The sequence below is a fragment of the Diachasma alloeum genome, unplaced genomic scaffold, assembly GCF_001412515.2.
Source record: "Diachasma alloeum isolate Michigan unplaced genomic scaffold, Dall2.0 Dall_scaffold_00312, whole genome shotgun sequence".
In the NCBI taxonomy this organism is placed as follows: domain Eukaryota; kingdom Metazoa; phylum Arthropoda; class Insecta; order Hymenoptera; family Braconidae; genus Diachasma; species Diachasma alloeum.
The window spans coordinates 117,988-134,118 of NW_021680451.1; the positions used below are offsets into that span (position 1 = coordinate 117,988).

A 16,131-nucleotide genomic window follows, 5' to 3' on the forward strand; every position below is an offset into this window, starting at 1 on the left:
GGGGGGGGGGGGGGGGAGGGGGGGGGGGGGGGGGAGCGAGCGAAGCGAGCAGGGGCTCCTCTAGTTAATAAATATTTATCATCGAATAATGTTTTCCTCTTTTCTCTTTAGATATGAATTTGGAAGTGGACGCATCGTCTACAACAAATTCAAGTCCGTAGTCTCGTACAAAGTGGACCAGCTCCCTCTATTTGACAAATCAGCAGTGTCAACTGCTCCAAAGATGTCGATCTACGATTCCCTCGATGAGAGTGTGATCCAGAGCTACATGGAATTCTCTCTCGCCTCTCTCCTCTTCTACTCCATGAAGGAGGGTGCATGCAGCGAACAATCCAGCAGAATGACTGCCATGGACAATGCCAGCAAAAATGCCGGCGAGATGATTGACAAACTCACTCTCACCTTCAATCGTACTCGCCAAGCCGTCATCACCAGGGAGCTCATCGAAATTATCTCTGGTGCTGCTGCATTGGATTGAGCTAATTAAAGGACGCATTCGAGATATTTCAATTGTATAGTCGATGCTACTAACAAGTGAGAAAGAAAATATTAATGGAAAAGTTTAGAGAAATTTCATTGATTAATGATCTTATCGGTGATAATTGATTATTGATAACGGTCTTTGAATGAATTCCACTCCCATACAATTTATTGATTAATAAATATGAGTAGAAATAGTAAGATTTTTTTTTCTGAAATTGAATGGTCGATTTCAGCTGTCGAAGAATATCTTCAATTTTGAGATCCAAAAGTTATCCCGATCGTTGCTACACAGAGAAACCTGAGAGAAATATCCGACGGATTTTGAAGATCAAGTGACATTCAATGGATTACTCTTGGGTTTTATATCTGGCCGAAAACTTACTTATGACCTAATTTTTTCCACTTTTCATCACATGTGTAACAGCTATTTAGTTTAAAACACCATTGCAAAGCTGTAGGAAGGTTATTAAAAAATAGGGCGGTATTATCAGTAGTAATACCCCAAGACCTTAAAAGTGACTGGGTATTTCCCGAAAACTTCGTGATTGATCATTCATATGGATATATCAGGTTCCGCAAGTTGAAAAAATTTCGAGATAACGTGATATTGTTGTTTTTATACATAAACGGTAGAGGGAAATATTTGATTTATTTTTAAGTCGAAAGGTTGTTTGTCATCATTTTTTGTTTTAATTAGAATCTCGGTCAAGAGAATGTCTGCGACTATTTTCTTGATTGCCAATGATGATGGGAAACATCCGACAAATTTATTCTGCTGGTTAATTTTCTACGAGAAAAGATAATTGTGAAACATCCAGGCAATATTTCTCCATGTTTTTTATCATTCAGCTGTTGAGATGTCGAACAGAATAATACGATAATGAAACATAAAATAACTCTCTACGGCTGCTCTGAAATTACTCATCACACTACCGCATCTTCTCACCACGATTTTTGTACAGGACAGTAAGTTTCTTTGGAGGTTTCCGAAAATCGTTGGTCCAGCAGAATCCTTTATTCTACGGTAGGCGTAGAGTTTCAGGATTTCCAGGACTTCGATGCCAATTATTGGTATTTTTGTATCTGGAATCTCGAGTTGGAGTCTTTGCATAAAAACACCATTTGATTCTTTAAAATAAGTTTAGCAGACAAGAAACTACAAAGATTGTTAGAAAAAATAGGTTGAGGAGTTGTAACGGAATTTTCCACCTGGGACTGGAAAACCACGTTAACTCGCCCATTTCCCCTAGACTGAGAAAACTCGAAAAAAAAAAGTTATCGACGGGCGCCAGCCGTCCTTTGACCTCGGAGACGACAAACCGGATAAACGAACCTCAAACGAAATACAAAACGAAGGAACGAGAAAATAACCATTAATCCGGGGGGTCCAACTTCATTATTGGGGATGTCAAAAGTGTTTCCACAGCGCTATACCCAGCAAAACGGACTGATTCGGAACTACTCTAAGGCGAAATAGCCAACGTCACGTCCTAGTTTGTAACCACCTTCACTTTAAAACAAAGTGAACTTAATTTTACTCATAAAAATGACTATAAATGTTTATAAAAAAAATGCTCGAAGAGTCTGCTGTGTGCCAAACTGTAGAATTAAAGATAAATCAAATTTGAGCTTTCACAATTTCCCATCCGATGCGGCCTTGCGGAACAAGTGGATGGAGGTATTGAAAATCGACAGGCCTCATGACCGAGAAATGAGAGTTTGCAGTTTGCATTTTTCTGCAGATAACTTTACGAAACGAGGTCAGTATTATAAATAATTTATATTGAACATTTATTGATTAGGAACGAGTATTAGATGTTAATTGTGGAGTAGTAGTCAAGAGCTAAAACGTTTTAAGTAACTGGGGTTAAGGGGTCATATTTTGATGAATATCACGGAATCTGAGAAAGATAGTTAAATTTCTCCAAATACCGTTTTTGTAGTTCCCATTGCACTCTACCGAAAAAGGTCCTCACCAATCAAATTTCGCTATAACTCTTAGATTCGGAAATATTTCTCAAAACCTCAGTTAGGGGCTAAGTTGATTCAAATCGTTTTGACTGTTTGCCACCAAAAATTACGAAGCTCAATAATGTTCTTGATCTGTTTCAGCTATGCGCGAAGGTTGTCAACCTCCTAGGAAGAAGTTGAAAACTGGTGTCATACCATGTTTTCATCAACCAACAGAGAAGTCATCAGGGTTTACTGAAGACCGAGTTCGATCTAATTGTGGTATGCTTATTATTTTCAATAATGAAATCTTCTTGACCCTTGCCGTTAGTTTCCAATTGCGACTTGATTTACAGAAATACATACAGATGATAACCCAGAAAGTGTTCCACCGTTGACACAAGAAGCCAGTGTTGTCGGCGGATATGTTTCCACTCGATGTAATGCATGTGTTCAAGTGGATATTCAACCCGTTAAATTTGATGCGGAGGTTCAAGTCTGTAATCCAAGTCGTGATGTAGCGGTACAAGTACAATTCGATAAGTTGGATGTTGCGGTCCAAACGGTTATTCCACAAACACGAGTTGACAAGAAGATACAAACTGATCGTTCAGTGGTTGATGAAGTTATTGGGAACGAGGAGCAACTAAAGGCATTCACTGGTCTGCATTCGTTTGCCTTGTTGACGTCTCTCATCATCTGTGTTAGAGAATTGAAGAAGAGAATGGGAGAAAATTTGAATGATCGCCTCGATATAAGATAGAAAATCCTGTTAGTATTTATCAAATTGAAATGGAATTTGTCATATGTTGCATTGTCTGCAATATTCAAAATTTCAAAGCTGTAAAAATTATTTTCAAGCTACTCTGGAAAATTTAGCAGATGTTTTAATAACAGTCATGAGGTGGCCAACTAAGGAGGAAATATTGGACAATGTGCCAAAGTGCTTCCAAAAATACTCTTCTACTAGGGTAGTTGTTGATTGTACAGAGATCCCCATAGAAAAATCGAAATATTTAAAATGTCGTTTTATGACCTATTCACATTGTAAAGGGATTTATACCGTTAAATTCATGATCGGAATTGCACCTTCAGGACTTAGATCATATATGAGTAAATCATTCGGCGGACGAGTATCTGACAAACAAATTTTTTCTAAATCAGGAATTTTAGAATTGATGACTCCTGGCATTGATAGTGTTATGGCCGATAAGGGATTCTTAATTGATGTGGAATGTGCTCGGTATGCAATTACGACCACCATTTAAAAAAAAAAAGCAATTCAGCAAGGCAGAAGCATTAGCGACTGCACGAATAGCAGCTGCACGTGTCCATGTGGAAAGGGCTATTCAAAGAGTAAAAGTTTTCAAAATAATGCAAGGGATTCTCCCCCACTATTTAGTTAAGATGTCTGGTAAGATAATGACGATAATTTGCGGAATAACAAATCTGAGCAGCCCAATTCTTGCGGAAGATAAGTTTTAATTAGCTATGTTGTCAATAGAATGTTTCATTTTGCCTCGATTTCCCCTTTCTAACAGCAACATGTTCATCATTTTAAACATTTATCTATATAGAATTAAAGAGGCAATAAAAATATTTCTAGAAGATGACCCATTGTTTATTGAATTGAAAAAGAAAAAAAAACATGCTATCAGAAATTATGCACACTCAATACGACCCATCAATTGCTCATAACAACATACGTTTGTTTCGAGTAATAGTAACTGACATGCAAATAACATGATAATGTATATGACAATTCACTTGAAATGCTTAATTAATTCTGGTAAGACATGACAAAAGTAAATTTGCTTCAATTTTCGACACAATACTTGAGCATACTCCTCATTAAACGGAATTTGCAAAACAAGGCCAGTATCGTTAAATGAACTGCAGATAACAAATTCACATTGAGGTAAATTTAGAAGAAACATGCCAAGCTGAATTTGTGCAAAATATTTATGATTTGCCTTCAAGTAAATTTTTCCTGTCTCGGTAACACGAATATAATTTAATTTCTTCGACGATACGACATCCGTGGCTGACTTGTGCTTTCCTTCTTGAGGACATTTGATCTCTAGCAAACAATTATCGCTAAGAACCACACCGTCAGCGCTATACAACCACGGCATGCTGGGATGAATGAAAAGCCCTAATGTTTGTACGTCTTTCTTTGTTTTTTTCTCGTATTCCTCACGACATTTTGGTTCAGTTAGTGTACCGTGACGCATAGCTGGAGTCGCCTTAAATGACGAGAATAAAAGATTATTAATTTTCTTTGGCCAATCGATATTTCTCTTTTCCCCGTAAGTCTGAAAATCATAACATGTGCTCCCGGTGATTCTTGTTTGTCTGTGTCGTCTCCATAAATCATTTTCTTGACCCATTGTTGCCATGCAAATTTCAAACGCCTGAGCTTCAGTTACTTCAACATGCTCTGTATAAAAACTAAAGAGATCGTCATTCAAAGCAGGAGGAAAAGCATCGAATGGTAGGAGGATATGGACACGTTCCTGCAAGAAAGCTCGAACTGATTCAAGTGAAGCAGCTCTTCTATTCAGAGCAGCGTCAAAAGAGCGTTTTGTTCCTCGACGTCGCGGATAGAAGGTTCCCGCCTCAGTTTGTGGATGAGCTATTAAATAAATTAACAGTGAATATCAATAAATTAGAAAAATATAATGGGATACGAAGAAAATGGAATATTTCAGCTATTGACGAGAATGGAGAGAGATACAATACCTGTATTCGTACCTGTCATCAATGTATTAAAAAAAAAATTCTGGGAGTTTGGATCATTCTCTTTTTCTACCTTCTCCACCTTCATGCAACAAAATTCCTTCAAATTTACTACCTGATTCTGGGGTAAATCAGCATTCGATTTCACCTTACCCCATTGCTGTTTCAAGTCTGTACAGCTCAACATCTCCAATCTGTCAACTCGAACCCTAGATAAATCCAATATTTAAACTGCAGATTGCGTATACTCAAATATGATTGACAATCAGTACATGTATTGAAGTAGATAAAACGATCAAAAACAAAAAAACATGACTTTCCTCACCGATAAATATATAGAAGTGTCGCAAAAATGTGTTTACATTTTCCACCCAAGCCAGCTGGACAAGTACATTTGCTAATTATTTTCCTCTTATTTTCCTCAAAAAGAATTTTTATCGTTATTTCGTGGTAATTATTCCAATGTGACGATTGACCACAAGCTGATACAATTTCTAGGTAATTCTGTTTATAACTTTTGACACCACAGATGAGGATGTGTTCAGCTAATAATATCTCCTCTCCTGCTTGAATTGGTCTCCTAGTATCTCCTAGTAAGTCTCCAATATCGCAAAATGTCAAATTGAACTTTGGATTGATATTCATATTTACTAAAGTCCAATAATGATAGGGTAATGGGAGGCAAAGATCTTAATTTTGTATAACCATACAATCCGGCGCCCAACCACCTGGTAGGCTCCGCCATAGGCTAGTTATAGAAACCCTCAGTAGAGGACCAAAAATCGCTTTTGGCATCCCCAATTTCGAGTGAAATACGATTTTAATTCTCCCAATCGTCGCTCGTGGCGCTGATGCTGGTACGCGCGCAAATGTGTCAGAATGGGTGGGAAGAATGGAATTTTCGAAGACAACGGTTAGGTTGACACATGTTTTAATTTGATCTATTATTAATGAATTTTATATAGAAAAAGTGAAAGTGATGATTTGTGACAAACCTTATGAATTAAAAAAATAATACCACAATCTCTCTCATCCAAATATATCTTTTATCATGCACAGATGAGACCAGACCAGTAGAGAACCTGGTAGCTTCCGATAGGGAATTTCATTCAAGGTTTATTAAAATCATGGAAAACATCTCAATAAATACAATAAATGTCGTAAAATCACAACATTTTAGGGAAAAATTTCATCTAATATACCACAATTCTGTAATGAATTGGTAAACTGGAATAAGTGCATTTCATGTAGGATTAATTATCGGTGAATATCTCGCAAATGACGAGAGATAGGACAATTTTCATGGAAATCTTTTGTAGGACGAGATGTGAGCTATAAAAAAAGTTTATTTGAGTTTGAAGCTAAATTGAAATGCCGGTTGGGAAAAAGTGGAATTGTGGGAGGGGGTGAAAAATTAAAACACGCGGAATTATAAAATCACACTGTTGATGTATTTTATTGTGGAATAACCCACGTGTCTTGATAAATTAATAATGTTACACTGTTGATTTGCTCGACAAAGTCAATAAAATGATGATTTGAAAAATGCACTGCACTTGAGATTCTCTCGATATTAAACTTGATGATTGACTCAAAATAATTGATAGTTAACTCGGAATTAATTGATAATTGAATTAAATAGAGACGCTGCACGAAGCGCTAGACTCAAATATATCGCGTTGATGTACTTCGCTGATGTACTCGATTGAGCGGTTACGACGATACTATACTGTCATTAGAGTGACTCTCTCGGTGTCTAGAGCGATACTATGACTTTTCCGGCGATTTTCTTCATAGCTGACCGTGATCCCGACGGGTCCTGAAGTTTCTCGAGATTTTTGTTGAGCCCGGTGACCGTTTGACTAGTTTGAATAGTGGAATTTCAAACAAGGTTTATATAAAGATTTCGCTATCTCTCTTCATTTAGGAGATTGTTATGTCCGAAGGATTTTTCAGGCGGGAAAACCCTGAGTTTAGAAACTGATTTATTCGTTGAATTCATTCATTGAACTCTAATGGATCAGGTATCAAGGACTCCTTGGTTAACAATAAAAATAAAGTGCGATAAAAGGCTTCTTATCGCGTTTTTCCGAGTGTTAATGAGCAATTTGTTTATTCTGCACTCTTACGTTGTTTTCTTCTTAGGTAATGGGACCGGAAGTTTCAGATTTTATTTTGGGAAGGGATATTTGAAATGATTTAAGCGAATTTCTCGGATGTGCAACACCTTTAATAGTTTGCTTTAACCATTTAATCCAAGTTTACAATATCAGGGGAAATTTGAAGTTGGTTCAATTTGATTGATTTTCCGCGAATCGCAAAGTTTAAATGTTACAACAATTTATTACTTAAGATTTACTTACAAGTTTTCTGCTTATTGGAGATGTAATCCCTAATAGATGGAAATGTCGTCCCAGATATTTATTACAATTTCTCTCTATAAAGTATTTTTCAGTTCACAATGTTCTTTAGTGTTTTTAAATTAAGGATCCGAATTATTTATAAATACACACACACTTATATTGTAAGGCGTTTGGAATCGCGAAAGCCTTATTGGTTCGTACGCGTGATTTTAAAAGCCGAAAGAGTGTATCTCTTCTTTTTATGATACAAGAGAATGTGAACATTCCCGTTAATTTTGATGAGGGGTTTTTGATAACTCAAATTTCCGTATTTCCAAAATCGATCAACTCTCGGTAGCGATCGTCAGCACTCAGGAGACCACCCTCGAAATTCAGTTCACTAATTTCTGTTGGGAGCTACGACGAAAGATTGACTTTTTCCGACTTGGTACCGAAAAAGCCGAATTACCGACGATTGGAGAACGTACTCGTTCCCCGGGTTTTCCACGACTGAGTTTTACTTTTATCGATTGTAGTTTTTAAGTTTTGAATTTAGGCATTGGCTTTAAGGGGTGGGAGTTGGTGATTTGGAGGTTTATGACGAAAATTCGACGTGGAACACCTGTTCACGTGATCGAATTTTCGCTGATTCCACTCCTTGGGTTTTGAAACTTATTGGACTTTGAAGTGGCCTGAGGAATTCAGCGCGATGTTGAAATTGCCTGTCGGTAATTTCGACATCGGTTGTGCCGAATAGAGTTATTGGAATGTGTTTTATGTTCATTTTCAGATTGGGGGGTGGTTTAGGGGTTGTTGTTTTTGAGGGTTGTTTTGGCTTGCCGGAAAGGTCTCGATGATTCGAATAATTGTTGTTAAGGACATTTTTCACGGGAACGCGTTGTTTGGGTGTCATATCGATTGTTAGTTAGATATTGTTTATTTAGCTAGCTCTTTTATTTATGGTCGGAAAGTCAAAATTGTCGGCTTGTTCTCTTGCGCCGGTTGTGTGGCGTTTTTGGGGATATGGTTTTGGGTTGGAATAGTGTTTTAATATTTATTAGGGTTGGTTGAAAATTTTTAGAGGAATTTGTTGTTAACAATTGTAGTTGTTATCCGATTGGATTGAGTGAGGGCTTGGATTGTTTGGTTTTGTTGCCCGGTCGTTTTTTGTGAAACTGAAAGATGGGAAGTTTTCTGTACAACTATTATTTTAGGTTTTAGTAAAAATGTTTTGTTAGGGAAAAATTGGACCCCTGCTAAAGTTATTTGTTAATAACTTTTGCAGTGTTCGGAATTTCTTTTTAGGTGATGGGTCAAAAGTTTCGTCGTTATGAGGCGGAACCTTTGACGTATTTGTATAGTGCGGGGGTTTTGGTTTTCTAATTTGGTCTGGGGGCAATTTATTTGTTTCAAGTAGGGTAGTGGGGGTGGGTTTCGTGATGGTCCAAACGGGGTGTATGAGGGCTCGAGCGTTTTGTTTCGTCCGGGAGAACAATTTTGGTCGTCTGTACTTTAATTGTTTGGCCCTTAGTTTAATTTTTATTGATATTTTTCTGTGATCTAAATCTTGTGCGCTGTTGGTTATTTTGGGTTTTTGGTTTTTTGGAATTGGGGGGAGGGGTTGGATTTTAGGCTGGAAATAATTTGAACATAACAAGATATTCATCGATAATGAATTCTAACCGAAAATAACTTCTCTCAGTTTGAAAATTCATTACCGATTTATACAATACATTGGGTAAAATTTCCCAAAAAATATTGGAACTTTTACTTGAATTGTTATATTTTTTTACCAAAGTAAAGTTTAGAGTGAATTTTAATAAATATTTTTCTCTATATAGATTTCTTCTCGAAATCCCCTCTCAAATCCTCGAGTCTTTTGTCAGCTGATTCAACTTCTTGCTCCAAATCTCTATGTGTTAACATCAGCTCGGTCAGATGCCCTTGAAACCTTTGACAATCCCCTCGTATTCCTCGATATTCTCCACAGATCATTTGAAATATCTTCATTTTCCTTCTCAAAAATCTTCCGCACTTGAAGATCTCTCTTGATTTCCTTCAGATCCTCCAGTTTCTTCACTTCCTCCATAAGATCAAATCTTTAGTGAATTGGTAAATTAGGATGAGTGCATTTCGCTTAAAATCAATTCGATAGCAAAGTGGTAAAGGGTAACAACAAGTCGATTTGTTCCCTAGTCGAATTTTAGAGTAATGTTTCTGAATCTAAGAGAGATAGCAAAATTTGTATCAAGAGCTTTTTTATAGAGTGGAATGTTATGTCCAAATTATCCTCAGCCTAACATCCCCCTTTCAAAATCCTCCCCCAAATCCAAAATATCCAAAACCCAAAATAAACAACGGCGTACAAGATTTAAATGACAGAAAAATATCAATAACAATTAAGTGCAGAGGACCAAAATTGTTCCCCTGGACGAAACAAAAACTTTGAGCCCCCACACACCCTGTTTGGACCACCACAAAACCTACCCCTACTCCCCTACACGAAATAAACAAATTGCCCCCAAATTAAATTATAAAAACAAAATCCTCGCACCATACAAGTACGTCAAAAGTTCCGCCCCACAACGACAAAACTTCTGACCCATCACCCAAAAAGAAATTCCGAACACTGCAAAAGTTATTAACAAATAACTTCAGCAGGGGTCCGATTTTTCCCTATTACAAAACATTTTTGCTAAACCCCAAAATAATAGTTTTACACAAAACTTTCCATAACAAAAAACGACCGGGCAACAAAACCAAACAACCCAAGCCCTCACTCAATCCAATCGGATAACAATTACAATTGTTAATAACAAATTCTCCTAAAAATTTTCAACCAACCCTAATAAATAGTAAAACACAATTCCAACCCAAAACGATATTTCCAAAAACGCTGCACAACCAGCGCAAGAAAACAAACCAACAATTTCGACATTCCATCCATAAATAAAAGAGCTAGCTAAATAAACAATTACTAACTAACAATCGACGTGACACCCAAACAACGCGTTACCTAGAAAAATGTCCTTAACAAAAATTGTTCGAATCATCGAGACCCTTCCGGCAAGCCAAAACAACCCTCAAAAATAACAACCCCTAACCCACCCCCAATCTGAAAATGAACATAAAACACATTCCAATGACTCTTTTCGGCACAACCGATGTCGGAATTGCCAACAGGCAATTTCAACATCGCCCTAAATTCCTCAGGCTATTTCAAAGTCCAAATATCCAAAAACCCCAGGAGTAGTATCAGCGAAAATTCGATCACGTGAACAGGTGTTCCACATCGAATTTTCGTCATAAACCTCCAAATCACCAACTCCCACCCCATAAAGCCAACGCCTAAACTCAAGACTAAACCCGGAGAACGAATACGTTTTCCAATCTTCGGTAATTCGGATATTTCGGTTACAAATCGGATAAAGTCACTTTTTCGGCATAGTTCCCAACAGAAATTAGTGAACTAGATTTCGAGGGTGGTCTCCTGAGTGCTGACGATCGCTAGCGGAAATTGATCGAATTTGTAATTCGGAAANCAGCAGGGGTCCGATTTTTCCCTATTACAAAACATTTTTGCTAAACCCCAAAATAATAGTTTTACACAAAACTTTCCATAACAAAAAACGACCGGGCAACAAAACCAAACAACCCAAGCCCTCACTCAATCCAATCGGATAACAATTACAATTGTTAATAACAAATTCTCCTAAAAATTTTCAACCAACCCTAATAAATAGTAAAACACAATTCCAACCCAAAACGATATTTCCAAAAACGCTGCACAACCAGCGCAAGAAAACAAACCAACAATTTCGACATTCCATCCATAAATAAAAGAGCTAGCTAAATAAACAATTACTAACTAACAATCGACGTGACACCCAAACAACGCGTTACCTAGAAAAATGTCCTTAACAAAAATTGTTCGAATCATCGAGACCCTTCCGGCAAGCCAAAACAACCCTCAAAAATAACAACCCCTAACCCACCCCCAATCTGAAAATGAACATAAAACACATTCCAATGACTCTTTTCGGCACAACCGATGTCGGAATTGCCAACAGGCAATTTCAACATCGCCCTAAATTCCTCAGGCTATTTCAAAGTCCAAATATCCAAAAACCCCAGGAGTAGTATCAGCGAAAATTCGATCACGTGAACAGGTGTTCCACATCGAATTTTCGTCATAAACCTCCAAATCACCAACTCCCACCCCATAAAGCCAACGCCTAAACTCAAGACTAAACCCGGAGAACGAATACGTTTTCCAATCTTCGGTAATTCGGATATTTCGGTTACAAATCGGATAAAGTCACTTTTTCGGCATAGTTCCCAACAGAAATTAGTGAACTAGATTTCGAGGGTGGTCTCCTGAGTGCTGACGATCGCTAGCGGAAATTGATCGAATTTGTAATTCGGAAATGTAAGTTGTCAAAACCCCTCATCAAAATTAGTGTGGATTTCGCATCCTTTAGTATCTTAAAAAGAAGAGATACGCATTTTCGGCATTAAAATTACGCGTACGAACGGACAAGGCTTTCGCGACTCCAAACGCCTTACGGTATAAGTGTGTGTATTTTGTAAACAATTCGGACTATTGATTTAAAAAGACTGAAACCATTGTAAACTAAAAATAATGTAAAGAGAGAAATTGTAATAAGCGTCTGAGACGACGCTTCCATCTGTTTGGGATTACATTTGCAACAAGCAGAAAACCTGCAAGTAAATCTTAAGTAATATATTGTTAGAAAATTTGAACCTTGTGATTTGCGGGAAATCAGTCAAATCAAACCAACATCGAAGTTCCCCTGTCACTGTGAACTTAGATTAATTGAGAAAAACCAATTATTAAAGGTGTTATTCTTTCCAAAATTTTGCTTTAATTATTTCAACGACCCATTCAGAATATAAAATGCGAAATGTCCAAGAAGAAAACAAGATAAGAGTGCAGAATAAATAAATTGCTCATAAACACTCGGGAAAACGCGGTAAGAAATATTTTATCGCACTTTATTTTTATTGTTAATCAAGGAACTTCCAATATCAGAATTATCAGAATTAAACGAATAAATTCAGAAACTCAGGATTTTCCCGCCTGAAAAATCCTTCGGACATAACAGGAATAAGAGCGACGGAAAATGTAATTACAAAAATTGCGCTATCTCTCTTAGATTCAGAGATATTCTTGGAAAACTTACTTATTAGCTAAATCGACTGGTTACCCTTTACCACTTCGCTACTGAATTATTGATGAATACCTTCTAAATGAGAGGAGATAGCTAAATTTTTAGATCAACCATGTTTAAAACACAGCAATAGTTTTCTATCTGATGGCACCGGGCTCAACGAAAATTCTCGAACGACCTCGGGACCCTTCGGGGTCACGGTCAGCTACGAAGAAAATTGCCGAAAAAGTCAGTAGTATCGTTCTAGCCACCGAGAGAGTCACTCTAACCACAGTATCGTATCGTCTCCATCTCTGTACAGTCGAGTATTGTCGCAATCGCTATATCGAGTACATCACCGAGTACATCACCGTGAGATACTGAGTTAACGCTCCTAGTAGCGTCTCTATTCGAGTCAATTATCTATTAATTTCGAGTCAATTATCAATTCATTTTGAGACTATAATAAAGTGAATTATCAAGAGAATTATCAAGTGCAGTGTAGAGACAATTATCAAATTTAAATTGAGACAATTCAGGGAACAGTGCACCCTTATAAAATTTCTAGACGCGTGGTTTACACCACAAGTAAAGTACATCACCAGTGGGTTTTTAGTAAATCGCCTGTTCTTAATTTTCACACCTTTTCCAAATCACTTTTCCCCAATGCCCCTAAATTTTTAGCATCAATCTCAAACAAACCTTTTTTGAAGCCCACATCTCACTCTACAAAACCAGTTTCTATGAAATTTTCTCTATCTCTCTTCATTTACGAGATATCCAGAACATTCATTATCTGTTTCCCAAAGGATCATCATCATCATCTCACCAGAATGATCCTCCTCGTGCTCCAGCTTCATTGTCAGCTCAACGTTCTCGTATGTCAGGATTATGACAGTCTTTCGTATGTTCTCGACGTCAGCTTTAAATGTGGATTTGTCGTTTCTGATGTCTTCGCTCTCCAGCACTCTCTGCAAGAACTTCTTCATTAGTAGTTAGTTCTCCTTGTCTAGGGCCGCCTAGGGTTTCGATTACTGATACCAATTGCTCTGGGGTTTTGGAAGTAAGGCGCTGGAGCTGGGACTGCTCCAGGGAGCAGAAAAAAAATTCAAATTAAATAAGAATTTAGAGAGAAAAAAATCCCGATAGCCCCAGGCGGGAATCGAACCCGGGTCCTCCAGTATCGCGCCGGGAACTCTACCAACTAAGCAACCGGGAGCAGATTCTGCTGAAGGAGATTCTGGTCTGGGTCGATTTGAAGTGGAGATCATCATCATCTCGTTGGTGACTCTTGAGTCTGTGGGGGCGAATGACTTCTTTAAAACGAGAGTTGAATAAGTTTGTGTTGGAGATGGTGCTGTCCACCAGGAATGTCGTCTCAGTAGTTGTGACGTTTGTTTCGGGTTTCACCTTTGTTCCCTCCTGTTCCGTTTGCAATGTCGAGTTCATCTCCAGGAATAAAATACTAGTCTTCAGGGCTGGAGAGGACTCCAGAGGATTTTCTGTTTAATGAATACCTGAAAGTGTTTAATTTCATTTGTCAGTGTCTCAGTGACTCCACGGAGTTCTCCAGACTTCTCCAGCGTTGTCTAGTCCTTGTTCTTTTTTATTTAAATCGTCGACAATCTCCACGCATGAAAAAAATTTGTATAAAAACCTAGCGCATCCGCTAGGAAATTCTATTGAACTTTTATTAAAAATTCTGTTAGCCTTTGCCCGATACTATTGACAATATTTTATAGAAAAAAATCAATATAATTTAGTTTTTCTATATAACTTTTTCTATTAAGACATTTTCTATATTCCAGCTAACAATTTATCGGTAAATTTCCGGATATTTACCGGTCTTGCTGAGGACTTTGACATGGCATCCGTAAAAATTGTTCCCTAGCAAGGAATTTCTCGACATATGTTTGCCAAGTTTCTTTTTTATTCCATTTCTATTCTTTTTTTATTTGAGAAAAGTGAATAAAAAAATTTTAAAATTTATATCAAAAAATCCTATAGAAAATGTTTCAATAGTAAAAGTTATATAGAAAGACTAAATTATATTGATTTTTTTCTATAAAATATTGTCAATAGTATCGGGCAAAAACTAACAGAATTTTCAATAAAAGTTCAATAGAATTTCCTAGCGGATTCGCTAGGTTTTTATACAAAATTTTTTCATGCGTGGAGATTGTCGACGATTTGAACAAAAAAGAACAAGGACGTGAAGTCACTGAGACACTGACAAATGAAATTAAACACTTTCAGGTATACATTAAACAGAAAATTCTCTGGAGTCCTCTCCAGCCCTGAAGACTAGTATCTTATTCCTCGAGATGAACTCGACAATGCAAACGGAACAGGAGGGAACAAAGGTGACACCCGAAGCAAACGTCACAACTACTGAGACGACATTCCTAGTGAGCAGCACCATCTCCAACACCAACTTATTCAACTCTCGTTTTGAAGAAGTCGTTCGCCCCCACAGACTCAAGAGTCACCAACGAGATGATGATGATCTCCACTACAAATCAACCCAGACCAGAATCTCCTTCAGCAGAATCTGCTCCCGGTAGCTTAGTTGATAGATTTCCCGGCGCGATACTGGAGGACCCGGGTTCGACTCCCGGCTGGGGCTATCGGGATTTTTTTTCTCTAAATTCTTATTTAATTTGAATTTTTTTTCTGCTCCCCGGAGCAGTCCCAGCTCCAGGGCCTTACTTCCAAAACCCCAGAGCAATTGGTATCAGTAATCGAAGCCCTAGGCGGCCCTAGACGAGGGGAACTGACGACTGATGATGAAGTTCCAGCAGAGAGTGCTGGTGAGCGGAGACATCAGAAACGACATATCCACATTCAAAGCTGACGTCGAGAACCTACGAAAGACTGTCATATTCCTGACAAACGAGAACGTTGAGCTGACGATGAAGCTGGAGCACAAGGAGGATCATTCTGGTGAGATGATGATGATGATCCTTTGGGAAACAGATAACGAATGTTCTGGATATCTCGTAAATGAAGAGAGATAAAAAAAATTTCATAGAAACTGGTTTTGTAGAGTGAGATGTGGGCTACAAAAATGGTTTGTTTGATGAGGAATTAGGGTAGGGTGGATTGGGAATTTTTATGGAAGCAAAAGGGGTGAAAATAAAAAGTCACCGTTATAAAAACCACTGTATTTCGTGGGATCGAACCACGTTGTTAAGATATGTACACTATATACACAGGCTTTAGAGTTTGTTGAGTTTCCCACAATATTAATCACTGAATTTAATTCACTGTTGATTGTCCTTTCTAATAATCTTTCGTTGAGTAACTGATAAAATACTGAATTGTAATTGAGTTGATGTACTGAATAGAAAATGTGAATGCGAAAACGCGTTGGCTCACTCTATCATTTCTGAATGCTAACTGAACTTGGCTTCTCTTCCGGGTGTCTCGTTGACCCGATGACCGTT

At 37.7% G+C, this 16,131-nt stretch overlaps 2 protein-coding genes across 2 annotated transcripts in view; both read left to right on the forward strand.

The window, feature by feature from the left end:
* The window catches only part of LOC107039912 (ATP synthase subunit gamma, mitochondrial), a 115,152-nt gene extending 114,475 nt beyond the window's left edge, over positions 1-677 (forward strand). Inside the window, exon 3 of the mRNA XM_015259770.1 lies at positions 112-677. Coding sequence (XP_015115256.1) covers positions 112-478 — 367 coding nt within the window. The 3' untranslated portion in view covers positions 479-677. The remainder of the gene's footprint in view (positions 1-111) is intronic.
* A 102-nt stretch (positions 678-779) lies between these two features.
* LOC107039913 lies at positions 780-4,722 on the forward strand. Its single transcript, XM_015259772.1, has 3 exons — positions 780-2,243; positions 2,596-2,715; positions 2,790-4,722. Exons 1-3 carry the CDS (start codon positions 2,030-2,032, stop codon positions 3,194-3,196), a joined length of 741 nt encoding a protein of 246 aa, XP_015115258.1. The 5' UTR covers positions 780-2,029; the 3' UTR covers positions 3,197-4,722.
* Positions 4,723-16,131: the final 11,409 nt, after the last annotated feature.

Coding starts and splice junctions, on each gene's coding strand:
- LOC107039913 (XM_015259772.1), top strand. CDS start 2,030: ATGACTATAAATGTTTATAAAAAAAATGCTCGAAGAGTCTGCTGTGTG. Junction 2,244..2,595: donor AGATAACTTTACGAAACGAG/GTCAGTATTATA, acceptor GATCTGTTTCAG/CTATGCGCGAAGGTTGTCAA. Junction 2,716..2,789: donor CCGAGTTCGATCTAATTGTG/GTATGCTTATTA, acceptor CTTGATTTACAG/AAATACATACAGATGATAAC.